Here is a 27,802-nt window from a genome sequence, read left to right as displayed (position 1 = left end):
AGAGGAGACATGACCTCCAAAATGAGTGTCTCTGGGAAACAAGACACAAAGACAAACGAGAGCAGAGAGAAGTGTGTAAAACATTAATGATCTCACATTCTCTACTTTATTTAGATTTGAGATATGTGAACACAAATGTACATCTTTCAAAAGTAACCTGTGAAATTTTGGTTAGAATTTGGACAAAGCTTGGTCAGCTTATCCTTCAAAACATGGGCATGTTTTGTACACAGGAGGAAGTATCGTATTAGCAAATAAACAAACAGCTAGCATCCTGCATAAACATTATGATTTTATGACTTCCATTTAGTGTCTGTTGGCACAACTGTACACACAGTTAACTGTTGGTGCCCAATAAAAAATAAAATACAAAATGATAGGGTGAATCAAGTGCTATTGAAGAAAGTTCAGAATAAATCAAATGTGCAGTGATTAATGTGATAATTACAAATAGGACTATTCCTACAACAAAATATCAGCAATATACAGGTACTAGAGTCCTAATGGATTTATATTCGTGCTCTTCATATTAGTATATTTAGTTTTCATTTTTAAAATTTTGTGACATCATATTACATTTGACAACGTCTTCCTTCAGTCTGAATTTTCTATCCCTTTTTGGGGTTTAAAGGTACTGTAAGTGCTTGTGTTTAAAGATGGTGGTCTATACACCAGTGGCGGCTGGTAGTCTTTCAAACAGGGGAGGCTGGTCGGTTACGATATTTCCAGATTTTAAAAGAAAAAAGAAAAAAACACATCAGTTTTGCCCATACTCTTGCCTCTGATCTGGCTGATTGTTGGCAGGGTCACAAACTGTGAAATAACAGGTTCTTTTGGCCCATTAGCCTACTGTCCAATATACATGATGGTTGTGTTGGGGGGGGGGGCATATTTTAACTTTTTATATTTTAAAATTGTGGCATGCTGTTTAAAAATTGATCATTATTGAAAGCAGCTCTTTGTCAGGAACCTCAGCAGTAACAGCAGAGTGTTCTGGAATAGGCACAAGCACTGACCTTGGGGAGCCAAACATAGAGCTGGGTGCCACACATTTCATTCAATGACACTTTCCCTATATTTTACTTATTTTGACTGAGAAATGTTTTATTGACAATTTTGATAACCCTTCACTTTTAATCCAGGTCTGTAGTGTGAAATGTTCTCAGCTGTGTTTTTGTTTAAAAATGTTTTCCAAATTGTAGCTGTGTTTAATTCATATCCAGAAAAATATATATTCCAATATAATATACTCAGCATAAACATTTTAAATAGATTCTATATTTTTGGTCCATCCATGACATATTACTAAAGTAGCCTATTTACTGTTGTTGATGTGGGTCACTTGCTGTTAGCCAATTCACTTTCTCGTACCAGGAGAGCTGAAAGGAACGAGTATTATTCCCTACCTTTTCCACCAAGTCAATTTGAGGTGTTGGTCTACCCTGCTCTTTAATTTTAATTTTTTCCTCGAAAGGAAGACTGGCAAATGGCTTTGCCAAAATTAAATCAGCAATGCTTGGCATCCGTGCACAGCTTTCTTGCTAGCTGACTAGCCCCCTCAAGTTCAAGTTCAGTCACTCAAATAAACGAAATTTCTGGAACTAAGATAGCAAACTTGACAACACTATATTTACACTTTATTTACAATGAAAATATATACAAACTAAAAAAGCTAGTAGAAACCGTATGTAATGAATGAAATCGAAATGTAAGCTGATCTCTTACAATACACCACACCACTTGCGAATCCGCATGGGACTGAACTGAAATTCACCGCTGCCTGTCTATATTTGAAACGAGCTGTCAATCAAAGAAAATATCTGGCCGCTTTCACCAATCACCAGTCTCCTTGCTGAAACTGCCATGTCCCTCCCACTGTGAGGCTGGGAGTCCATGGGGCGGGCATTTTCGCAGTATTTGTCCAATAATCGTCTTGCATTTTGAGATTGAAAAGCGCAGAGCTCCCAAATGCCATTGAAGTCCACTGAGGCTGGGAGTCCGTGGGACTCTGTGGGCGGGCATTTTCGCAGTATTTGTCCAATAATCGTCTTGCATTTTGAGATTGACAAGCGCATAGCTCCCAAATGCCATTGAAGTCCACTGACGCTGGGCTGCATCGCGCTGTCACGAGGGGGAAAAACTCACGCACACATTAGGCGAACTGGGGAAAGTTATAACGGAATGATTTCGCACTGTAGTTGGGTTGAGCACATATATTTCTATGATTCTGGATCTGAATAGCAATGTTATAAGGCCGGCTATAACATAAGCCTAGCGCAATTTATCCTACACGATGTTCATCATTTTTAGAGGAGGCTGAGCCTCCCTTGTTGTCTTAGAGCAATCACCTGTACTATACACTTCTGAAAAACCCTGTCTCAGAGTCAAGACTTCTCCTAAAGAAAAATACTGCAACATTGGAGGAGTGAAATACATGCAGATGACTTTAATAATCTGAATGGGGAACTCAAAAATGGACTTAATCAGCTTTTTCCTTTGTAATTATTAAAGGTAGACTGCTTTTCAGATTTTTCAAGTGTAGGTCATAAAAATAATTTTCCCTGACACTCAATTATTTTTGTTTAGTGACCAAAAGCTGCTGAATTCAAATCACAGACTTCCAATTTTATTTTATTTTATTTCATAGAACAGTTAATGAATTTACAGCCACATGACCCTAAATTCTCCACTATTTTTTCCTGTTTCATCATGACCCAATTCAAAATATGACATCATGCATCATGTGGTGGGCTTTCCCCGTTTGTGCAAGACATTGTGGGATACAAATTTGAAACAGGAGAGAAAATGGAGGACATGAGTGTGCGAATGAAATGTGAAAGATTGACTACGGTCATGGAAAGCGAGAAGAAAAGACATTATGTTGTGGAGGAAAGGGAACGCAGGACCAAACTAATAAATATCGGTGGTCAGCGAGCACTTCGGTGTGATCAGCTGTTCATTTAATGACAGAATGATGGAACTGTCAGTGCACGGTCAAAGGTAAACCTGTAGATGGCAGTAATGCAACACTGTGGATGCCAGCTGCTGTAAAACCCAAAAGAAGAAGGTAAACCTGCGCATGCACAGACGGACTTCCTCTGTCTGCTTGACTGTGTGAAGCGAGCGATTTCATGCACATTATTTGCTTTAATCCCCTCAAATTAAATAACTTCCCAGCCACAGAATGGCCTGATATTTTGTGAGATATTACAGAAATAAAGATTAGATAGAACTTTATTGATCCCTTTGGGCAGGTTCCCTCAGGGAAATTAAAATTCCAGCAGCATCATTACAGGATAAACGGAGAATAGAAAATAGAGAAAAACTTCTAGATAAATTAAATTAAGTATTTACATATACAAATAGGTGGCACGGTGGTGTAGTGGTTAGCGCTGTCGCCTCACAGCAAGAAGGTCTGGGTTCGAGCCCCGTGGCCGGCGAGGGCCTTTCTGTGCGGAGTTTGCATGTTCTCCCCGTGTCCGCGTGGGTTTCCTCCGGGTGCTCCGGTTTCCCCCACAGTCCAAAGACATGCAGGTTAGGTTAACTGGTGACTCTAAATTGAGCGTAGGTGTGAATGTGAGTGTGAATGGTTGTCTGTGTCTATGTGTCAGCCCTGTGATGACCTGGCGACTTGTCCAGGGTGAACCCCGCCTTTCGCCCGTAGTCAGCTGGGATAGGCTCCAGCTTGCCTGCGACCCTGTAGAACAGGATAATGAGATGAGACATATACAAATATAAAAAAGAATAAGATATGGGGAAAAAAGAAAAAAAAAGCCAGCAGGAGAGGTATCGCACATTGTATTGCACATTTATATTGCATATTGTCCAGTATTGCTTATTGTTAGGCTAGGCTACTGCTCCTTCCTGTCCTCTGTCCTCCTGTTACCCCTCCTCCCCCCAGAGAGGAGTTGTACAGTCTGATGGCATGAGGGACAAAGGAGTTTTTAATATGTCTCCAAAGGAGTCTGCTAGTCTTGCACTTGGGAAGGAGCTTTCTGTCACTGAACAGGCTCCTCTGGTTGCTGATGACGGTGTGCAGAGGGTGACTGGCGTCATCCATGATTTTCAGTAGTTTGCCCATAGTCCTCTTCTCTGCCACCATCACCAGAGAGTCCAGCTTCATGCCGACCACAGAGCCGGCCTGTCTGATCAGTTTGTCCAGCCTGGATGTGCCCTTCTTGGATGTGCTGCCTCCCCAGCACACCACGGTATAAAACAGGACACTGGCAACCACAGACTGACAGAACATCCACAGGAGTTTCCTGCAGATGTTAAAGGACCACAGCCTCCTCAGGAAGTATAGCCTGCTCTGTCCCTTCCTGTACAAGTGTTTGGTGTTGCAAGTCAAGTCCAGCTTGCTATCCAACCACAGCCCAAGGTACTTGTAGGAATCCACAGCCTCCACCTCGACTCCCTCGATCAGAACTGGTCGTGACCTTGGTCTGGACCTCCCAAAGTCAATGACCAGCTTCTTGGTCTTCGAGGTGTTGAGCTGCAGATGGTTCCTGTTGCACCAAATGCTAAAGTCCCTCACCAGGCTCCTATACTCCTCCTCTCTGTCGTCCCTGATACACCCCATGATGACTGTGTCATCGGCAAACTTCTGAATGTGACACAGCTCCGAGTTGTAGCAGAAGTCCGCGGTGTACAGGATGAAGAGAAGAGGGGCCAGCACTGTGCCCTGGGGTGCTCCGGTGCTGCTAATCAGTGTCAGACGTGATGTCCTTCAGCCTGGCATACTACGGCCTGTCGGTGAGGTAGCTGGAGATCCAGGTGACCAGGCAGGGGTCCACTCGCATCCTGTTCAGTTTGTCCTGAAGCATAAGGGGCTGGATGGTGTTGAAGGCACTCGAGAAGTCCAAGAAGAGGATCTTCACTGTGCCATTTCCCTTATCCAGATGTGAGTGGGCTTGGTGTAGCAGGTAGAGGATGGCGTCTTCCACACCAACACCTGCCCGGTACGCAAACTGTAGACAGTCCTGGGCATGTTGCACCTGGGGTCTGAGGAGGCTGAGGAAGAGCTGCTCCAACGTCTTCATCAGATGTGAAGTGAGTGCAACTGGTCGGAAGTTGTTCAGCTTGCTGGGCCAGTTCTTCTTGGGAACTGGAACGATGCATGATGTCTTCCAGATGGTGGGCACTCTCCCCAGCTGCAGGCTGAGGTTGAAGATGCATTGGAGTGGTTCACCCAGTTCAGCAGCGCAGGTCTTCAGTAGTCGGGGACACACCTTGTCCGGGCCTGCTGCTTTCCTGGGGTGAAGCTTCCTCAGTTGACCTCTGACCTGGTCTGCAGTAATGCATGGAGGAGTCTGTGTTGAGGTGGGGGAGGAGGAGGCTGCTGCAATGACTGGGAGGGAGGTGTGTTGAGGGAAGAAGGAGAGATGGCTGCAGTGAGAGGGAGGGTGGGGGGGACATGGGCTGGTTGAACTGGTTGAAGAAGTCATTCAACTCGTTTGCCCTCTCCACTGTCCCCTCAATGACTCTGGTCTTTGTGTTGTGGCCTGTGATGGTTTTCACACCTTCCCAGACCTCCCTCATGCTGGTCTCCTTCAGCTTCTGCTCCACCTTTCTCCTGTAGCTATCTATAGCTTCCCTCACACAGCATTTCACCTCCTGCTGTGCTGCTTTCATCACCTCCCTGTCCCTGCTCCTGATGGTGGCCTTCCTCCTGTTGAGGACAGCTTTGACTTCCCGTGTTACCCATGGCTTGTTATTAGGGTAACACTGTACAGTCTTAGCAGGGGAAACCACGTCTGCACAGAAGTTGAGGTAATCCGTCAGACAGTGTGTCAGCCCCTCTATGTCCTCACAGTGTGGGCTAAGCAGCACATCCCAGTCCGTGGTGTCATAGCACTCTCTGAGGGCACCTTCCATTTCAGGGGACCACCTCCTGATGGAGCTAGTTGTTGCAGGCTGCCTTTAGACTAGGGGGGTGTACTTCAGCTGTAGATGAACCAGGTTGTGGTCAGACTTCCCTAGTGGGGGGAGGGCTGTGACTCTGTATGCATCCCTCACATTAGCATACAGCAAGTCAATTGTCCTGTTGTTCCTTGTTGGACAATCCACAGCCTGGTAAAAAGCAGCCAAAGTAGAGTCCAAAGTAGCGTGATTAAAGTCCCCAGAAATGATCACAAATGCCTCAGGGTGCTGTGTCTGCAGCCTTGCTGTGACAGAGTGAATCCTCTCACATGCAGCAGCTGCATCTGCCCTTGGAGGGATGTAAACACAGATGGTGATCATGTGACTGAACTCCCTCAGCAGAAAATATGGCTGCAGGCTAACGGCTAGCAGCTCCAAGTCCGGGCAACATAAGACTGTCTTTATGGAGATATGTCCCGGGTTACACCAGCGATTGTTGACATAAATGATGAGTCCCCCACCTTTGCCTTCCTGCTTTAGTGTCTCTGTCAGCTCTCACAGCAGTGAATCCCCGCTGGTCCATGTTAGCATCCGGTACGAGGTGTGTTAGCCATGTCTCTGTAAAGATAAATAAGCTGCTTTCCCGGTAAATCCGCTGGTTTTTCAGTGCGGATAGCTCGTCGACCTTGTTCAGCAGCGAGTTCACATTCTCCATGATAACAGAGGGAATGGATGGTTTGCAGCGCTGCCGGTTGTCCACTAGCCTAACCTTTAGCTTAGCCCCGGCTTTGCAGCCCCTGGGTTTCCTCCTCAGCTCCGCCGGGATGGGGTGTCGTATCCCGGCTTGTCCCATTGTTTTCAGGGCCAGCAGCTCCTCTCTCAAATAAGCGAGAAAACTGACTCCTGGTTGCGTGTTAAAGTTAAAAATATCCATGTGATATGAAGAAAAACACACTATGTCTTCGTAAGAAGAGCAGAAAAGTAAAAAGGTGGATAAAAGAGGTTTAAAGAGCTAAAAACTACAGAGCTACTGGAGGGGCAGCCGTCTCACACAGTGCCACACTACTATTTTCGATATATGTAGCTCACGATGACCACATTTCAGAGGGAACTAAATTTCACCAATTTTAAGAAATCGAAATGCAGTTTAGCTTTAATAATCTGAATGGGGAACTCAAAAATGGACTTAATCAGCTTTTCCATATGTAATTATTGTCATTTTTGTCATTCTCCAAATCTAAATAAGACCCTAAATTTCTAAATAGAATCTGGATATATTTAAGTTTCTTTTCACTCTAACTAATATCTGTGCTCTAGTGTGAAGCACAAGAGATCTGAATCACCCGAACTCGAGCTGTATATCCATTAAGAGTGACCGTTCATTGAATGAACCAGAGAAATTCAGACAGTTCTACTGATGTGAGGTCAGTCTCTCCTACTTCACTCTCAGCTCATTATGAAACTCTTCATAAGCTGCATCAGGTGTGTTGCAACTGCAGTACATGACTTTTGACATGTAAACCTTGTGCTATAGCACTGCTTAAGTTTATTCAATTTATTTATGCATTCTCATCTGTTAACTATGAGATGGGAACACCAAGATTAATGCACTTTATCAATATGATAGTGTTATAACCAAGGGCGTAACTTTGTGTTCAAAGTTGGTGGGGACATTTCCAGGCACGATACTTCCCTTCAAGGGGGGTCAGGGGCCATGGTCCCCCTGGAGAAAATTTAGAAAGATCCCGTTTTAAGGCTTAATTTTGATGCATTTTGAGACGCGTACTATGGCCTCACTACTTTTATGAAAACCATTTCAGGGCAGGCTGTCAATGGGTATGCAGTGAAAGGCTGGAAACATGATGGACCAAACAAATGTAGAACTGGGGGGGATCCTGCCCCAGAAAATTTTGTGAATCTTCACACATAAATAAAGCAATCTGATGCACTCTGATGGGTAAAAGGTGGTAAAATACACCTACCAAATACTCTCTTGCACACTGGTTGATTGAACATACTTTACATATGAACTATATACACATTACACATTATTACTAGATTCTGTGGAAGGACTTGTGTCCTGCAGTACAACCGCTATATGAAAAAATATACAATAAACAGTATCATCTTAAAACATTCATTGCCATCTTTTTATTGTTGATTCTAGTGTTACAAAAAAAACAATAGGGCCACCAACAATGCTCAGTCAAAACAGATACAAACTAAGGGGTAAGGGATAGCACATAAACAGGACTACTCAAAACTAAACCAGGACTATACACGAGCCAGGTCTAAACCAGAACTTCAATGTTTCAGCCAGGGCAAACACGGATCACATCAGGACTAAACCAAGGCTAAACCACAAACAAGAGCGAACTAAACTAGAATTAATATAATAATAAACTAGATTATACCTGGACTAAACCAGGATTACACCAGGTCTGGGAAGAAACAGGTGTAGCAGTTTCAACAAGGCACAAATTAGTAATATAATCTTACATATAAAGGAAATCTAGGTGATTTTATAATCTGTGTAATTTGTGCAAACCACAAAATGTATTTGCAAGTCAAACAATTCAATTCAAATTATTACAAAATTTAAAACATTTCAAAAAGAAACGAACATCTCAACATTAGGGACGAACATCACAATAATGTAAAAAAAAGCCTCCAGTTTACAGTTATTTAAAAAAATAATAATAATTAAAAAGAAACAAAAAAAAATGAAACTTCCCTTGCCCTCCATGTAAGACTATGCACCACGGTATTCATTTAAAAGTACCAAACACCTTCCTTCTCCTGTCACTTACTTCCACAAACTGCTGACAAATGTCTTTAATGTTCACATTGTCCAGTTTGGTCCAATGAGTCGTTGGTTGCTACACACATAGCAGAGAGCTGCCGCCAATCGGGTTACAGCTCTCAAAACAGCAGCTAAGCGGCGGCAACAGCGGGGCTTGTCATTCATGGGATAAAACAGGGGAAAATAGTCGCGCGTGTCTCTAAACGTTCGGAAAAGGCGTGAAATGTTGGTGGGGACTGTCCCCTGCCCTGTCAAAGTTGGTGGGGACATGTCCCCACCTGTCCTTATTAAAGTTACGCCTGTGGTTATAACTACTCTGAGAATTGATTGGTGTGTGTTGTACAGTTGATAAAATTCTATTTAATTCCTAACAGTGTTGTTTGTCTACAGAATCAAAAACTACAAATCAGCTGGAGTCCATATTCAAGGTGTGCTTGTGTGTATATGGGTAGTGTCTGAGGACACATGATTAAAAATATACACTATGATAATATTTAAATCTAGTTTTTGATACATTTGATGATATTTCTCACTCAGATAAATTTTATTCTAGTGCAGTTTTCTTTATTAAGGATAATTTCAGGATGATTTATCTACTTGTAGCAGCATTATGGCTTATCTGAGAGAATTATGATGATTGTCCAGTTTTAATCTGCATTTTCCATACCGTTCCAACTTTTTCTGATTTGGGGTTGTTACAAGAACAACCTTTACCTCATAAAAAAGATATTTTAAAAAAGGAGCTTGTTTAGGCACTTATTGGAACATCCAGACAGTAAAACATTACAATAATCCAACCTAGAGATAACAAAAGCATGAACTAGTTTTTCTGCATCGTGTAGTGATATTATATTTCTTATCTTAGCAATATTTCTGAGATGAAAGAAAGTTATCCGGGTAATGTTGTTATTGATATGAGTTTCAAATGAAAGACTGGGGTCAATAATCACCCCGAGGTCTTTTACTGCTGCACGTGAAGAAACAGAAAGGCCATCCAGAGTTACTGTGGAATCAGAAAACTTACTTCTAGCTGCATGTGGTCCGAGTACAAGTACTTCTGTCTTGTCAGAGTTAAGCAGAAGGAAGTTCATAAGCATCCAGTGTCTAATGTCCTTTAGTGTCTCATGTCCTCAGTTTTATTAAGCTAGTGTCTCTCATCAGGTTTTGCAGAGACATAAAACTGTGTGTCATCAGCATAACAGTGGAAACTAATACCATGCTTACAAATAATATCACCCAGAGGTAACATATATAAAGAAAAAAGCAGTGGGCCCAAGACAGAACCTTGTGGAACACCAAACTTTAACTTAGTATGCAAAGAAAAATCACCATTTACATCAACAAACTGATAGTGATCAGATAAATAAGAGCTGAGCCAGGAGAGGGCCCTTCCCTTAACTCCCACAACATTTTTTACTCTATCCAGGAGAATGGAATGATCAATGGTATCAAATGCTGCACTAAATGTTGTATCTGTCACACTTTAGTTCAGTGGATTATCCATCTTCATATGTGTCATCTCAGTGTGCTAAACTCTGGAATCTGTGCTAAACTCCATCTCTCAGAACACACCAAGAACTCCAACACCCAACCGTCACATTGGAAAGAAGCAATTTAAAGAAAAACATTACACGAACATCCAACATGCTGAGGCTATTATAATATATTTAATTCAATTTCCAATATTTGTATAAAATTACAGTACAGGCAAGATGATTTTTGTAATTTTTTTCATCTCTTGCATCTGCTGTCCAGGTAAAACCAAATGATAGTTGAAGCAGTAATACAGCAAATTCTTCTGTTATATTTTCAGACACAAGGGAATACAAGCCAGTGGTCCACTCTGTTCTTAATTAACTGTTGAATTTCTGGGTTGCAAACTAAACATGTGCAACACACAATGTTTCCATACTTTATACACAGTAGGTCCAAAATTCTGAGAGCACTCATGAAAATGGTTCTGTTTAGCATTCTTTTTTAAATTTGACACAAAGTTTTTCATTACAAGTTATATCATCAGCAATAACTGAAGTGAAAAGAAGAATATCAGAAATATTTCCATGAATCTCAGAATGTTAGTTTTTGGTATACGTCTTATGATATAAAGTGTTGGCTGTCAATGATGTATTTGCATTTCGTTTTTGTGTTGCAAAAAACTCAGCATAATCTGTGTCAGAGTCTGAGCGTATCTTGTTGAAAAGATGTGAGTGGAATCCCTTATCCAGCTCATAGGGGTCAGTCTCAATGCTGTAAGACAGAGAATTGGACACAATTATCAAATGCAATAATATCACAGTCAACATACTCTCCCCCAAGCAAAATACTGTAGGTGTAAATACAATTATGCACAGTTGTGAAATAATGCACATATGATTGCTTTTAGACTACATAGGAAGCCCAGTTTCCCATAAAATTTCATTAAGATGCAGCACTGAAATGTTTTTCCAAAGTGTCTGTATTATTCATCAATCGTGGTAGAATTCAATATTTTAACAATATTTTAGCAAATAATCAAATATCTTACTTCTGTCCTATGTCCTTTCTGAACCACAGTTCCTTGGCCTTGATAAAAAATGTTATGAGGTCAAGAAAAGATGTGAAGGAAGCAGATTAAGCAGTAAAAGAGGAAGAGAAACATACATTGAAGAGAAAATTCTTGAATTCATCTTTGAAAAAAGAAAAAGAAGAGCAGTCATTGAGAGATTGAGGAAGAGAGTTTCAGAATTTGGGGGCCATGGCACTGGCACAAGGACCTTAAAGAATGAAATTTTGGTGAGGGACTTGATATATAGATCAAAATTAACTGATGTGTCAAATAGTACACTAAGAATTCTGATAAGAGGAGCAGGCTTAACAAGCACACCATCAGTACTAACAGAAAAATTGGAGGATTTAGATACTAATCCCGTTTCCAGAAAAGTTGGGCTATTTTCCAAAATGCAATAAAAAAATCTAGGATTTATTAATTCACACGAACCTTTATGTAATTGACAAAAATATAAAAAGAAAAGATTTTCAATAGTTTTACTGACCAACTTAATTGCATTTTGGTAGTATAAATGAAATTAGAATTTGATACCTTTAACACGCTCAGAAAAAGTTGGGACAGAGGCAAAATAAGACTGAAAAGTTTATAGGATATTCAAGTAACACTATTTTGGAAGATTCCATAATAAGCAGATTAATTGGTATCATGATTGGGTATAAAAGGAGCAGTACCAAAGGTGCAGTCTTTGCAAGCAAGGATGGGGCGTGGCTCACCCCTTTGTGGCAAAATTTGTGAGAGAATTGTTAGTCAATTCAAAAAAATTCAAAATCTTGCATCTCAATGCAAGATTTTAGGTCTTTCAAATTCTACAGAACATAATATTGTGAAAAGATTCAGGGAATTCAGAGACATCTCAGTGCATAAAGGGCGAGGTTGGAAACCACTGTTGAATGGATGTGACCTTCGAGCCCTCAGGCGACACTGCCTGAGAAACTGTCATGCTAATGTGACAAATAAAGCCACATGGGCTCGGGAGTACTTCAGAAGACCACTGTCATCACTTCACACAGTCTGCTGCGGCATCCAGAAATACAACCTGAAACTGGGCATGGTGGTGTTGTGGTTAGCACTGTTGCTTTACAGCAAGAAGGTTCCGGGTTCGAACCTCACGGTTGACGGGGGCCTTTCTATGTGAAGTTTGCATGTTCTCCCCACGCCTGTATGGGTTTCCTTCAAGTGCTCTGGTTTCCCCCACAGTTCAAAGATTAGGTAAAAATACCCAGCCACTGGGGTTGTGGAGGCCAGTGCATACATAATGCTGGTCCCAAGTCCATTGTGTCAGGGCTTATATAAAAAAAATCTGTGCCAAAGGAGTTGAAAATCAATTGGGGCTTTGCCCTGTATTCTTCCTCCATCACAAGCTGTGTGATCTATGTGACAAATAAATTAAAAACTGTATTATGCAAGGAGGAAGCCAGTCATCAATTCTGGGCAGAAATGCCACCAATTTATCTGGGCCAGAAAGACAGTGGAAATGTATATACATGTAAAAGTTATATAATGGCTTTGCACTACACTGCTACTCAGGTAGAAAGAAAGTCCACTATACTGAAACCAAAGGTCTTCCACGCATCAACACCTGCGATGCCGCCAACCCTGAAAGGTATCAAATGTTTAAAGACTCCCTCCAAAAGAAAATCGAGACTTCCCCTCTAAGAGGAAGTGATGTCGACACCAAATGGTCCCAACTTCACGATGCCATCTACTCCTCAGCCATTTCAGCATTTGGTAGAATAGAACAGACTGGTTCAAAGCTCATTGGGAGGAGATGCAACTAGTTACAGAAGCCAAGAGGAAAGCATTACTAGTCTACAAACAGAATCCTTCCCCTGCCACATGAGATGCCCTTCAAGTTGCACACAATAAAGCCCAGCAGACTGCTCATAGATGTACTGGTTGAGCCTATGTAGTAGGATCCAATCAATCAGTTGCCAACACTGGGAATGCTAGGGCAATGTATGATGGCATCAAAACAACCACTGCCACCAAGACTGCACCGCTTAAGACCAAGCTTGGGGAGGTCATCACAGACCCAAGCAAACAGCTTGAATGCTGGGTGGAAGACTACCTTGAATGATTTGCAACCCAGAATGTCATCACCAGTGCAGCTTTGAATGCCTTGCCCAGTCTCTCAGTCAGGGAGGAACTAGACAACCAGCCCAATTTAGAGGAAGTCAACAAAGCTATAGACTGCCCAGCTTGTGGGAAAGCCCCTGGAAAAGATGGCATCCCAACAGAAACCCTGAAGTGCAGGAAGCTAGCATTTCTAAAGCACCTACACAAACTTCTGTGTCTCTGTTGGGAGAAAGGCTATGTTCCACAAAACATGTGTGATGCCAATATTGTCACCCCATACAAAAACAAAGGTGACTGGGGTGATTGCAACAAATTATTGTGACATTTCTCTGCTGAGTATAATTGGAAAAGTTTTTGTCAATGTCATCTTGGTGCATCTGCAGAGCCTCGCCTCAAGAGTCTACCTAGAGTCACAGTGTGGTTTCAGAGCTAGCAAATCTACAGTGGATATAATTTTCTCATTGTGCCAGCTCAAAGAGAAGTATCAATAGCAACAGAACCCATTGTACATCCCATTCATTGACCTGACAAAGGTCTTTGACCTAATCAGCAGAAGTGGGCTTTTCAGTCTCTTGTGCAAGATTGGTTATCCTTCAAAGCTCCTCAATATGATCACTTCATTCCACAAGGACATGCATGGCACTGTTTGCTTCAATGGTGCAATCTCAGAGGCCTTTCCTGTGAACAGTGGTGTGAAGCAAGGTTGCGTCTTGGCATGACCCTATTCCGAATTTTCTTTTCCATGCTCCTCCAGTATGCCTTTGCAGACTGAAATGAGGGAATTTTCCTTCGCACAAGAGATGATGGGAAACTCTACAATGTTGCCCGACTCCACTCCAAAACAAAGGTCAGGGAGGTCCTCATGCATAAGTTGCTATTTGCAGATAATGTAGCACTGGTATCACACAGTGAAGCTGGATTGCAGCTGTTAGTTGACCCTTTGTCTCATGCCTGTAAAGAGTTCAGGCTGACCATCAGCTTGAAAAAGACAAACATCTCAGCCCAGAATACTGTCACTGCACCCAATGTTGTAGTTAAGTCTGAGTCCAGTCTTGAGTCCCCAGTGTTCAAGTCTGAGTCAAGTCCAAGTCATTAAAAAAAAAATTCAAGTCGAGTCCTAGTCAAGTCCACTATTGATCCAAGTCGAGTCCAAGAACAAGACTCCAACCGCACCATTTGACGGTGGTTGTTTTAGTGGCATTAACATTAGTTTGTTCCTGAACATGACATAAGAACAAGTGAATGTGCAGTCTCTTTCTCAGGGAGTGAAAAGTATTCTGTCAGGGATGGTTGGGAGGCAGATGTAAGTGCAGAAGGTGTGTTTATTAATACAAGTGAAGACAGGTAAACAATCCAGAATGGCAGACAAAATCGTAAAACAGTGAAACAGGCAATAGGTCAAGCAAGGCACAAACAGGCCATCATAGACTCGGCAGAATCAAAGACGAGAAACAGGAAATCAGGGATCAGGAAACCAAACAAAGAAATAAGGCTTGGTACTGTATCAGCAACACAATTCAATACTTCACAAAGTGTGTTTTCATAGTTTTTATACAGGTGCGCTGACTGCACCTTAATCCTGTGCAAGTGCGAGTCATTTACGGCGCATGACAGAGAGTCCGCTTGGAGTGCATGTTGTCTGGAGTGCACCTGAGAGTTTATCTGATGCATGCGCCAAGCTGCGCAGGTGTGAAACTCTTGCACGAAATTAGTACAAAGTTAATGTAGATATAAATATCTTACACCAAATTATTATGGCATGTAACAAAAAATAAAGAAAAAAATCTGCATCCTCGTCTCTAATTTACAAGTCCTAATGCAGTTAATGCACGAGTCCGAATCCAAGCCCGAGTCATCAGTGCTCAAGTCTAAGCCAAGTCACAAGTCCTTAAAATTTGGGCAGGAGTCAGACTCGAGTCCAAGTCCTGGACTTGAGTACTACAAGCCTGACTGCACCAGAGATTACCCATCTTGAAGTCGTGGACTCGTTCACCTACCTTGGGTCTACCATCTCAAGCTTTCTTTCCTTGGACACTGAAGTGAGCACCAAAATCGCCAAAGCTACAGCTGTCATGGCCAAACTGAACAAGCAAGTTTGGAACAATAGCTGCCTGACCGACCCCTCCTAGAACTGCCACCTTATTGTGGTGGAGGGGTTTGTGTGCCTGAATGATCCTAGGAGCTATGTTGTTGGGGGCATTATGCCCCTGTCAGGGTTTCCCAAGGCAGACAGGTCCTAGGTGACAGGCCAGACCAAGAGCGGTTCACCAAAACCCTTATGGAGAAACCATCAAGGACTGTGACGTCGCCCGGTATGGCGCAGCCGGGGCCCCACCCTGGAGCCAGGCCTGGGGTTGGGGCTCGTATGCAAGCACTTGGTGGCCGGGCCTTTGCCCATGGGGCCCGGCCGGGCTCAGCCCGAAGAGGTGACGTGGGCCTGACCTCCTGTGGGTTCACCACCCACAGAGGTAGCAGTAGGGGACTGGTGCAGTGTAGATTGGGTGGCAGTCGAAGGCAAGGGCCTCGACGACCTGATCCCCGGACACAGTGGCTAGCTGTTGGGACATGGAATGTCACTTCGCTGGGGGGGAAAGAGCCTGAGCTTGTGCGGGAGGTTGAGAGGTACCGGCTAGAGATAGTCGGGCTCACCTCCACGCGCAGCTTGGGCTCTGGAACCCAGCTCCTCGAGAGGGGTTGGACTCTCCACTTCTCTGGAGTCGCCCATGGTGAGCGGCGGCGGGCTGGTGTGGGCTTGCTTATAGCTCCCCAGCTCAGCCGCCATGTGTTGGAGTTTACCCCAGTGAACGAGAGGGTCGCCTCTCTGCGCCTTCGGATTGGGGAGAGGGCTCTTGCTGTTGTTTGTGCCTACGGGCCAAATAGCAGTATAGAGTATCCGGCCTTCTTGGAGTCCCTGGGAGAGGTACTGAAGGGTGCTCAGACTGGGGACTCCATTGTGTTACTGGGGGACTTCAATGCTCATGTGGGCGACGACAGTGACACCTGGAGGGGCGTGGTTGGGAGGAACGGCCTCCCCAATCTGAACCCGAGTGGTGTTTTGTTATTGGACTTCTGTGCTAGTCACGGTTTGTCCATAACGAACACCATGTTCGAGCATAGGGGTGTCCATAAGTGCACATGGCACCAGGACACCTTAGGTCGGAGGTCGATGATAGACTTTGTTGTGGTTTCATCTGATCTCCGGCCCTATGTCTTGGACACTCAGGTGAAGAGAGGGGCTGAGCTGTCAACTGATCACCACCTGGTGGTGAGTTGGATCCGCTGGCGGAGGAGGAAGCTGGACAGACCTGGCAGGCCCAAACGTATGGTGAGGGTCTGCTGGGAACGTCTGGCCGAGCACTCTGTTGGGGAGGTCTTTAACTCCCACCTCTGGGAGAGCTCTTCCCAGCTTCCGAGGGAGGCAGGGGACATTGAGTCTGAGTGGACCATGTTCTCTACCTCCATTGTGGACGCAGCTGTTCGGAGCTGTGGCCGCAAGGTCTCTGGTGCCTGTCGTGGCGGCAATCCCCGAACCCGGTGGTGGACACCGGAAGTAAGGGATGCTGTGAAGCTGAAGAAGGAGTCCTATCGGGCCATGTTGACCTCTGGGACCCCTGAGGCAGCTGACGGGTATCGGCAGGCCAGGCGTGCTGCAGCTCGGGCAGTTGCGGAGGCAAAAACTCGGAACTGGGAGGAGTTCGGGGAGGCCATGGAAAAGGACTATCGGTCGGCCTCGAAGAAATTCTGGCAAACCATCCGGCGCCTCAGGAGGGGGAAGCAGTACTCTGCCAACACTGTTTACAGTGCGGGTGGGGAGCTGTTGACCTCGACTGGGGACATTGTCGGGCGGTGGAAGGAATACTTTGAGGATCTCCTCAATCCCACCATCATGTCTTCCATTGAGGAGACTGAGGCTGATGACTCAGAGGTGGACATGTCCATTACCCAAGCTGAAGTCACTGAGGTGGTTTGCAAGCTCCTCGGTGGCAAGGCACCGGGGGTGGATGAGATCCGCCCTGAGTATCTCAAGTCTCTGGATGTTGTGGGGCTGTCTTGGTTGACATGCCTCTGCAAAATCGCGTGGCAGTCGGGGACAGTGCCTCTGGAGTGGCAGACTGGGGTGGTGGTCCCTCTTTTTAAGAAAGGGGACCGGAGAGTGTGCTCCAATTATAGGGGAATCACACTTCTCAGCCTCCCGGGGAAAGTTTACTCTAGGGTACTGGAGAGGAGAATTCGACCAATAGTCGAACCTCGGCTCCAGGAGGAACAATGCGGTTTTCATCCTGGTCGCGGAACACTGGACCAGCTCTATACCCTTCATAGGGTGCTTGAGGGTTCATGGGAGTTTGCCCAACCAGTCCACATGTGCTTTGTGGATCTGGAGAAGGCATTCGACCATGTCCCTCATGGTATTCTGTGGGGGGTGCTTCGGAAGGATGGGGTTCGGGGCTCTTTGCTAAGGGCTGTCCGGTCCCTGTACGAACGGAGCAGGAGTCTGGTTCGCATTGCTGGCAGTAAGTCAGACCTGTTCCCAGTGCATGTTGGACTCCGGCAGGGCTGCCCTTTGTCACCGGTTCTGTTCATAATTTTTATGGACAGAATTTCTAGGCGCAGCCAGGGGCCGGAAGGAATCCTGTTTGGGAACCACAGGATTTCATCTCTGCTTTTTGCGGATGATGTTGTCCTGTTGGCTTCTTCAAGCCAGGACCTCCAGCATGCACTTGGGTGGTTTGCAGTCGAGTGTGAAGCGGCTGGGATGAGAATCAGCACCTCCAAGTCCGAGGCCATGGTTCTCGACCGGAAAAGGGTGGCTTGCCCTCTCCAGGTTGGTGGAGAAGTCCTGCCTCAAGTGGAAGAGTTTAAGTATCTCAGGATCTTGTTCACAAGTGAGGGAAGGATGGAGCGTGAGATCGACAGGCGGATCGGTGGAGCCTCCACAGTGATGCGGTTGCTTTACCGGTCCGTCGTGGTGAAGAAGGAGCTGAGCCAAAAGGTGAAGCTCTCAATTTACCGGTCAATCTATGTTCTGACTCTCACCTATGGTCATGAGCTTTGGGTAATGACCGAAAGAACAAGATCGCGGATACAAGCGGCCGAAATGAGTTTCCTTCGCAGGGTGGCTGGGCGCTCCCTTAGAGATAGGGTGAGAAGCACAGTCACTCGGGAGGAGCTCGGAGTAGAGCCGCTGCTCCTCCACATCGAGAGGAACCAGCTGAGGTGGCTTGGGCATCTTTTTCGGATGCCTCCTGGACGCCTCCCTGGGGAGGTGTTCCAGGCATGTCCCCCCGGGAGGAGGCCCCGGGGAAGACCCAGGACACGCTGGAGGGGCTATGTCTCTCGGCTGGCCTGGGAACGCCTCGGTGTTCTTCCCGAGGAGCTGACCGAGGTGTCTGGGGAGAGGGAAGTTTGGGCTTCCATGCTTAGACTGCTGCCTCTGCGACCCGGTCCCGGATAAAGCGGAAGAAGACGAGACGAGACGAGATGAGCTGCCTGACCGAGAAAAACAAGCTATGCATCTACCAAGCTTGTGTACTCAGCACACTTCTACTGTATATGGCAGTGAGACTTGGATAACGTATGCCAAACAAGAGAAGTGACTCAACAGCCTCCATTTCTGATGTCTCAGATGTACAGACACTTCAGGTGGCTTGGTTATGTTCAATGGATGGAGCCAGGTCAAATTCCAAGGGACATGCTTGATGGGGAGTTGTGCGCAGGATCTTGCTCAGTTGGGTGTCCAAATCTCCAATACAAAGATGTCTGCAAAAGGGACATGTGGTTAACCAACTTCAACACTATCAACTGGGAATACATCACAAACAGTTGTGACAAATGGAGAGCTCTAGTCAGAGATGGAGTGCAGAGGTTAGAGAACCACAGAAACATCCAGCTCACTGAGAAGAGAACCAGGAAGAATGCAAGAACAGCTTCTATCAGAGAACCATCTACTTTTGTCTGCAGACAGTCATTCTAGAGTGGGTCTGTATAGCCACTCTAGAAGGTGCTCTTCCAACTTGTCACACTATACCATCGTCTCATTCATATATATATAATAATACGTCGGACATGTCCCACCCATAGGAGGCATCTTTGGCAGAGCAGGGAGCACATACTTGGGATTTTGGCACATTGCAGGATGACACTGTTTGGTATATGGTCCTGCCAGCTAATACCAAGAATCAGCCTGAGGCATCGCATGTGAAAGGCATTGAGCCAATGTTGTTGGCACTTGTATGTGCTACAGGTCTCACTTCTGTACAGTAAGATGCTGAGGACACAGGCCTGGTAGACTTGAATTTTGGTGTGCTCTGTCAGGGCTTTGTTTTCCCACAACCTTGTGGTCAGTTTTGCCATGGTGGTGTTCGACTTCCCAAGTTGTTTGTCAAGCTCAGTGTTGAGCGAGAGGGTGTTGCTGACTGTTGACCCTAAATAGATGAATTTGTCCACAACTTCCAAGGTAACATTGTTCATTTTAATGGAGGGGACCATACTTGCACCTTGTATGCAGATGCAGGTCTTCGTCAGGCTGATGGTGAGCCCAAACTGGGTGCATGCATCAGTGAAGTGGTCACTCAGTCTCTGAAGGGCCTCCTCTGTGTGGGCTGCAAGTGCAGCATCGTCTGCAAAGAGCATCTCTTTGAGGAGTATTATCCTCACCTTAGTCTTTGAACGCAGATGTGCCAGGTTGTACAGTTTGTCAGACCTAGTGTGTAGGTAGAAACCATTGGTGGATGAGTCAAAGGCATAGGACAGAAGCAGAGAAAAGAAGATTCCAAAACAAAGTCGGTGCCAACATGCAGCCCTGTTTCACTCCATTGTTGATGGGAAAGGAGTCTGAGAAGGATCCGTCACAAAGGACTGTTCCCTTCATGTCTGTATTGAATGAAACCAGCATTCTGCAGAGTTTTGGGGGGAAGCCAATCTTTCTGAGGAGTACAAAAAGTCCCTGCCTGCTAACCAGGTCAAAGGCCTTGGTAAGGTCTATAAACATCATGCAGAGTGGTTGGCCTTGCTCCCTACACTTTTCCTGGAGTTGGTGCAAAGAGAAGATCATGTCTCTTGTTGATCTGCCAGCTCTGAAACCGCATTGGGATTCCAGTGAAGTGGTGCGGGAGTATGAGAGGACTTCCAGAAAACTGGCAGACATCTTAGCCAGAGAGGATCATTCATTTTTGTTGGCCTGGAGCGACCATCACTGAACAGGGGTGGGTGTCTAAGACATCTTTTATCGGCCACCTACAATGCAGCCATCAGCATTCTGATTCAGATTCTATGATGATCCATGAGAGGATAAATACTTGATACTCCCTATTAGTCAGACAGAACTGAGGATGCCTTTCAGATAAGAGGCAAAACGTCTTCAAGATTTTTCAAGCAAGTCCAGTTGCTCTCTTCTACCAACCACAGATTACTATGTACCTGGATGACTGAGTATCTTCACAGATATTGGGATTCCAGGTACACATGGTCTGCAAGCAGGTGTAATCTGTTGAGGAGGATTCGAGCGTACACTTTGCCAACAATACTTAGGAGGGAGATCCCCTTGTAGTTGTTGCAATCACTGCAGTCGCCATTGTTTTGTAGACTGTTACAATGGTAGCATCATGCATATCTTAAGGGACTGCCCCTTCTTCCCAGCAGAGACAGAGAAGCTTGTACAGTGGCTGAAGTAAGGCGTTTCCCATGCTTGATGGCTTCAGGTGGGATATTGTCACTGCCTGGTGCTTTGTCAGTTGGGAGGGAGTCAATGGTGTTGCCTCTATGCTCTTCCATGGAAGGCACTTCATCAAGCTCCTCCATGATAGGCAGGTCCTCTATGCTGTTGAGGGCAGTGTTAGAGACTGTTGTCTCATGATAATAAACTTCAGAATAATGCTTGACCCATCTGGCCATCTGCTCCTTGCGGTCAGTGATCTTCTCCCCTATCAGAGATCTCAGGGGGGGTGATCCGTTTCGCAGTAGGTCCAGAAGCCTTCTTGATGCCAATGAGAACGCTGTTAAGGGTGGATCGCCTAGTGATGATCATGTCAAGTTGGTGCCAGTGGTGAGACCTGGGGTGCTTCCATGACACTTTGTGTTGTGGTTTACACCCAAATAAGGAGTTTGTAATGCAAAGGTTGTGATATAAGCACAATTCCAACAGTCTCTGTCTGTTCACATTCATCTTTCCAGTGCCATGGTGTCTGAAACATATGGGCCATGACTCATAATTTGTGCCAACTCTAGCATTGAAATTGCCTAAAAGGAAAAGGGGCTCATCTTTTGGATAACCCTTGATCAGTTCATCAAGCTGTCCATAGAACTGGCTCTTTGTGTCCTCTGAGGAGTTGAGGGTGGGAGTGTAGATGCTGAGAATATTGACAGGGCCCATTGCAGTGTTGAAACACATGAACAGAAGGCGCTTGGTGTCCCCCAAGGGAGGCTCCATCACATCCAGAAGGGTGTTTCTGACAGTGAAGCCAACTCCATGCTGGTGGGGCTCCTCGAAGGAGGTGTTGAGGAGTTGAGGGTGGGAGTGTAGATGCTGAGAATATTGACAGGGCCCATTGCAGTGTTGAAACACATGAACAGAAGGCGCTCGGTGTCCCCCAAGGGAGGCTCCATCACATCCAAAAGGGTGTTTCTGACAGTGAAGCCAACTCAATGCTGGTGGGGCTCCTCGAAGGAGGTGTAGTCCCTCCTCTCTGAGGGAACCACTGGAGGCAAGTCTGGTCTTTTGGAGGGCAGCTATGCTAATGTTAAATCTAGTGAGTTCCCAGTCAATAATGGACACCCTCCTAGTGTTGTCCACCTCACAGAGGTCATCAGAGGGGCCTGTACACATAGTGCACACATTCCAGCTAGCAAGTCGAAGAATTGGTGTCTTTTGTTTTCAAGTTTCTTTGTTTGTCATGTGCAAGGTTTCCGTCCACTTGTCATGCTTGAGCAGCACACTAAGCTCCATGCATCCTCTGGAACAGCAGATGTAGGCAGGCCAAGACCTAACTGTCTGAGTCAGTACAGATAGGGCTTTTTCTTTCTCTGATTGTTGAACAAAGAGAAGAAAATGCTGGTGGCTGCTCATCTACAGAGTCTGCCACTGAGAAATTATGAGTAAAATACAAATAGTCAAACATGCATTCTTACTGTAGGTGCCTGAGCCACTAATTTGTCTATTCTAGGAACAATGATATATGCATCAATATTTATACATATCAAGGTTCTCCAGAAAATCTGAAGCAGCCAGCTAAAAAAGTAGTAGGTGGCTCTGGAATTTGTGGCAATGAAGCCAAAGGCATGCTAATGCTAGGAGGATCTGGGGGCATGCCCCCCAGAAAACTTTGAAATTTACATGCCTTCTGCTGGCTTCTAGTGCACTCTCGGTGAATAAATTATTAACCATTTCCCTGTAAAATACTTGCAAAATATGTATGAAAATTCCCTCCAGATGTGTGTGTGCTTGGCTTTCTCAGTTACCCTCTGTAATATGCTGCCTGGCTCTGTAACATAACTACATGGTGTAGCATAACGACATACACAATGGCATGGTCACATGGTCCGGCTCAGCCAATCAGAGCGTAAGAATCGATCAACAAATATAGCGTTGCTTCCGGTCATGCTAGACTGGAATCAAAGACAATTTCATGGTGAAATAATTGGATTTGCAGCAAATTAGGGGCAGCAGGGATTATATAAATCGTTTGAACATTGAAAGACAAGTTTTTATTTTTTCTGGGTTCAAGTAGCTGGCACAGACCATCTGTGTAGGCAGAGAAAACCTCTGGTTGCTGATGCTTGTGGACATCTCTGTTAACACCATTCTAAAATTGTTGTGGCTGAACAAGATTAAGTGTCACACAATGGCAAATGTTCTTACGAGTGGGATAACTATGTTTGTAAAGTACCAGGCAAAATTTGTACATCCCTACTCATTCATAGGTGTTTCTGTATTTTATCCATTTTCTACATTATAGAACAATACTGAAGACATTGAAAATATGAAATAACATCTGGAACATATAGAATTATGTGGAAAACAAAAAAAGTATTAAAAAACATGTATGATATTTTAGATTCTTCAGTGTATCCAGTGTTTCCCTTGCTGACGCTTTGCACACTATTGGCATTATGTTAACCAGCTTCATGAGGTAGTTACCTGGAATGCTTTTCAGTTAACAGATGTGCCTCCTCAAAAGGTAATTAGTGGAATTTCTTACCTTCTTAATGCATTTGAGATCAAACAGTAAATAGAAAATAATAAAAATATAGTAAATAGTCCTATTCCACAACTGTAGTAATCCATATTATGCCAAGAACCAAACAACTAAGTAAAGAGAAATGACATCTATCATTACTTTAATATATGAAGTGACTTTTAATTCATAAAAATAAAAGAAAAACCTATTAATTAATAGGTGTGTTAAAACCTTTGACTGGTACTGTATGTGTGTTTAAAGATACAGTAAAACTGTAACTCACTATAGTGTCTTGAATTTGCAATTTTCATCTTTCAGGAGATCAGACAGCATCTTCACTCCTCTGTCTCCAGGTTCATTGCGGTTCAGATTTAACTCTCGGAGGTTTGACTGGGGGTTTGACCTCACAGCTGAAGCCAGAGCAATATAACCTCTATCTGTAATGCCACAGTGTTGCAGCCTGCAGGAAAAGGAAAAAAGAAAAACCTCAAGGCACAGGCAGCAGAAAATACAAAAAATGAAGAACCAACACTGACTTTTTAATGGCAAGAATGTGGGCATATCTATTACTGTGGTCATATAGAAACTGGATATAGCAACCCAGATTACCTGGACCCCTGCAGTACCTCAAAACAACAAGTGTAAAATGCACAACTGTACGCTTTCTCAAAGTACCGGAAACATATGGAGAATGGATTGGCACACTCCTATGACTCCTCAAAAAGCTATGCAAGAGAAAAGAGCTTGTTCAGTATTCCACTGTTCTGAGAAGAACCTTCTCTCATTGTTCCTCCTGAATCTGAGTTTCAAATGCTGGCTGTAGTCAAGTCAAGTCAAGTTTATTTCAATAGTGCTTTTAACAATAGACATTGTTGCAATGCAGCTTTACAGAATTTGAATGACTTAAAACATGAGCTAATTTTATCCCTAACATATCCCCAATGAACAAGGCTGTGGCGATGGTGGCAAGGAAAAACTCTCTCAGACGACATGAGGAAGAAACCTCAAGAGGAACCAGACTCAAAAGGGAACCCATCCTCATTTGGGTGATAACAGACAACATGACTATAACATTAACAGTTTTAACATGAAGTCTGTTTTGTTGATGTTATAACTCTTCATTGATGGAAACTTGAGTGCAAAACTGTTTATAACAACTGCAGACCAAAAGTTAGCAAGTCAACTGTAGTCCTCAGTCATAAAAGCATTACTATAAGTGTCCAGAGCATCTTCCAAGTGTGACTTTCAACTGTCCATTATGGGGCCGTCCTCCACAGGAGCGATGCGATGAGACTCCAACCAGACGTAGGGCATTAGGATGGATCAGGCAGGTTCGAGGAGCAGAAGACGTCAGCATCTCAATCTCAGGATTGACATGTAACTCAGAAGGACAGATGGGGAGGGGGGAGAAACAGAGAGAAAACAGGTTGTTAGGTATGCCCAATGTCACCTGAATAAGTAGAAACAGTATACATTTTGCGCCGAGTGCAAGCAGGGACTCTGACAAAACTAACTATGACAGCATAACTAAAAGGGGAGAGCCAGAAGGTAACACAGGCATGAGGGCACCCCAGGACATAAAGCAGCCAGCCACTACACCGTCAACAAACTCGAGTGAGCAAGCGAGTGGGGACTGACAGCATCCATACATCGCAGTTTACCAAAACATTCTGAGGATCCTCCAGATCTACTCCTTTACCTCATAAACACCATTAACAAAAGGTTTGACTAAACAGATATGTTTTCAGTCTAGACTTAAACACTGAGACTGTGTCAGACTCCCAAACACTACTTGGAAGGCTGTTCCATAACTGTGGGGCTTTGTAAGAAAAGGCTCTGCCCCCTGATGTAGCCTTCACTATATGAGGTACCAGCAGATAGCCTGCACCTTTTGATCTAAGTAGGTGTGGCGGGTCATAAAGGACCAGAAGTTCACTTAGGTATTGTGGTGCGAGACCATTCAGTTCATTAAAGGTCAATAGTAGTATTTTATAATCAATACGAAATTTGATTGGGAGCCAATGCAGTGTGGATAAGACAGGGGTGATGGGGTCATATTTTCTAGTTCTAGTAAGGACCCTTGCTGCTGCATTTTGAACTAACTGGAGCTTGTTTATGCTCCAACTGGAACATCCAGACAGTAAGGCATTACAATAATCCAACCTGGAGGTAACAAAAGCATGGACTAGTTTTTCTGTGTCGTGTAGTGACATTAAATTTCTTATCTTAGCAATAATTCTGAGATAAAAGAAAGCTATCTGAAGTTTCAAATGAAAGACTGGAGTCAATAATCACCCAAAGCCTTTTACTGCTGCAAGTGAAGAAACAGAAAGGCCATCCAGAGTTACTGTGTAATCAGAAATGCATGTGGTCTGAGTACAAATACTTCTGTCTTGTCAGAGTAAAGCAAAAGGAAGTTAATAAGCATCCAGTGTCTAATGTCCTTTACACATTCCTCAGTTCTATTAAGCTGGTGTCTCTCATCTGGTTTTGCAGAAACATACAACTGTGTGTCATCAGCATAACAGTGGAAATTAATACAATGTTTATGAATAATATCACCCAGAGGTAACATATACAGTGGTGCTTGAAAATTTGTGAACCCTTTACAATTTTCTATATTTCTGCATAAATATGACCTAAAACATCATCAGATTTTCACACAAGTCCTAAAAGTAGATAAAGGGAACCCAATTAAACAAAAGAGACAGAAATATTATACTTGCTCATTTATTTATTGAGGAAAATGATCCAATATTACATATCTGTGAGTGGCAAAAGTATGTGAACCTTTGCTTTCAGTATCTGGTGTGATCCCCTTGTGCAGCAATAACTGAAACTAAACGTGTCCGGTAACTGTTGATCAGTCCTGCACACCGGCTTGGAGGAATTTTAGCCCATTCCTCCGTACAGAACAGCTTCAACTCTGGGATGTTGGTGGGTTTCCTCACATGAACTGCTCGCTTCAGGTCCTTCCACAACATTTCGATTGGATTAAGGTCAGGACTTTGACTTGGCCATTCCAAAACATTAACTTTATTCTTCTTTAACCATTCTTTGGTAGAACGACTTGTGTGCTTAGGGTCGTTGTCTTGCTGCATGACCCACCTTCTCCTGAGATTCAGTTCATGGACAGATGTCCTGACATTTTCCTTCAGAATTCACTGGTATAATTCAGAATTCATTGTTCCATCAATGATGGCAAGCCATCCTGGCCCAGATGCAGCAAAACAGGCCCAAACCATGATACTACCACCACCATGTTTCACAGATGGGATAAGGTTCTTATGCTGGAATGCAGTGTTTTCCTTTCACCAAACATAATGCTTCTCATTAAAACCAAAAAGTTCTATTTTGGTCTCATCTATCCACAAAACATTTTTCCAATAGCCTTCTGGCTTGTCCCCATGATCTTTAGCAAACTGCAGACGAGCAGCAATGTTCTTTTTGGAGAGCAGTGGCTTTCGCGTTGCAACCTTGCCATGCACACCATTGTTGTTCAGTGTTCTCCTGATGGTGGACTCATGAACATTAACATTAGCCAATGTAAGAGAGGCCCTCAGTTGCTTAAAAGTTACCCTGGGGTCCTTTGTGACCTCACTGACTATTACACACCTTGCTCTTGGAGTGATCTTTGTTGGTCGGCAACTCCTGGGGAGGGTAACAATGGTCTTGAATTTCCCCCATTTGTACATAATCTGTCTGACTGTGGATTGGTGGAGTCCAAACTCTTTAGAGATGGTTTAGTAACCTTTTCCAGCCTGATGAGCATCAACAACGCTTTTTCTAAGGTCCTCAGAAATCTTCTTTGTTCATGCCATGATACACTTCCACAAACATGTGTTGTGAAGATCAGACTTTGATAGATCCCTGTTCTTTAAATAAAACAGGGTGCCCACTCACACCTGATTGTCATCCCATTGATTGAAAACACCTGACTCTAATTTCACCTTCAAATTAACTGCTAATCCTAGAGGTTCACATACTTTTGCCACTCACAGATATGTAATATTGGATCATTTTCCTCAATAAATAAATGACCAAGTATAATATTTTTGTCTCATTTGTTTAACTGGGTTCTCTTTATCTACTTTTAGGACTTGTGTGAAAATCTGATGATGTTTTAGATCATATTTATGCAGAAATGTATAAAAATCTAAAGGGTTCACAAACTTTCAAGCACCACTGTATAAAGAAAAAAGCAGTGGACCTAAGACAGAACCTTGTGGAACACCAAACTTTACCTCAGTATGTCTAGAAAAATCACCATTTACATCAACATACTGATAGTGATCAGTTAAATAAGAGCTGAGCCAGGAGAGGGCCATTCCCTTAACTCCCACA

The 27,802-nt window shown here is 44.1% G+C and overlaps 1 protein-coding gene across 1 annotated transcript in view; it reads right to left on the bottom strand.

Annotated features, from left to right (window-relative positions):
- Positions 1–10,310: 10,310 nt before the first annotated feature.
- Positions 10,311–27,802, bottom strand: part of LOC132885517 (NLR family CARD domain-containing protein 3-like) — an 89,654-nt gene continuing 72,162 nt past the window's right edge. Inside the window, exons 9-10 of the mRNA XM_060920237.1 lie at positions 23,742–23,918; positions 10,311–10,909 (exon numbers count right to left, since the gene is read on the bottom strand). Of these exons, the coding sequence (XP_060776220.1) occupies positions 10,738–10,909; positions 23,742–23,918 (349 nt within the window). The 3' untranslated portion in view covers positions 10,311–10,737. The remainder of the gene's footprint in view (positions 10,910–23,741; positions 23,919–27,802) is intronic.

Source organism: Neoarius graeffei, chromosome 4 (assembly GCF_027579695.1).
Source record: "Neoarius graeffei isolate fNeoGra1 chromosome 4, fNeoGra1.pri, whole genome shotgun sequence".
In the NCBI taxonomy this organism is placed as follows: Eukaryota; Metazoa; Chordata; class Actinopteri; order Siluriformes; family Ariidae; genus Neoarius; species Neoarius graeffei.
Note: the sequence above shows the minus strand (reverse complement) of the source record. Positions and strands in the feature narration are given on the sequence as shown.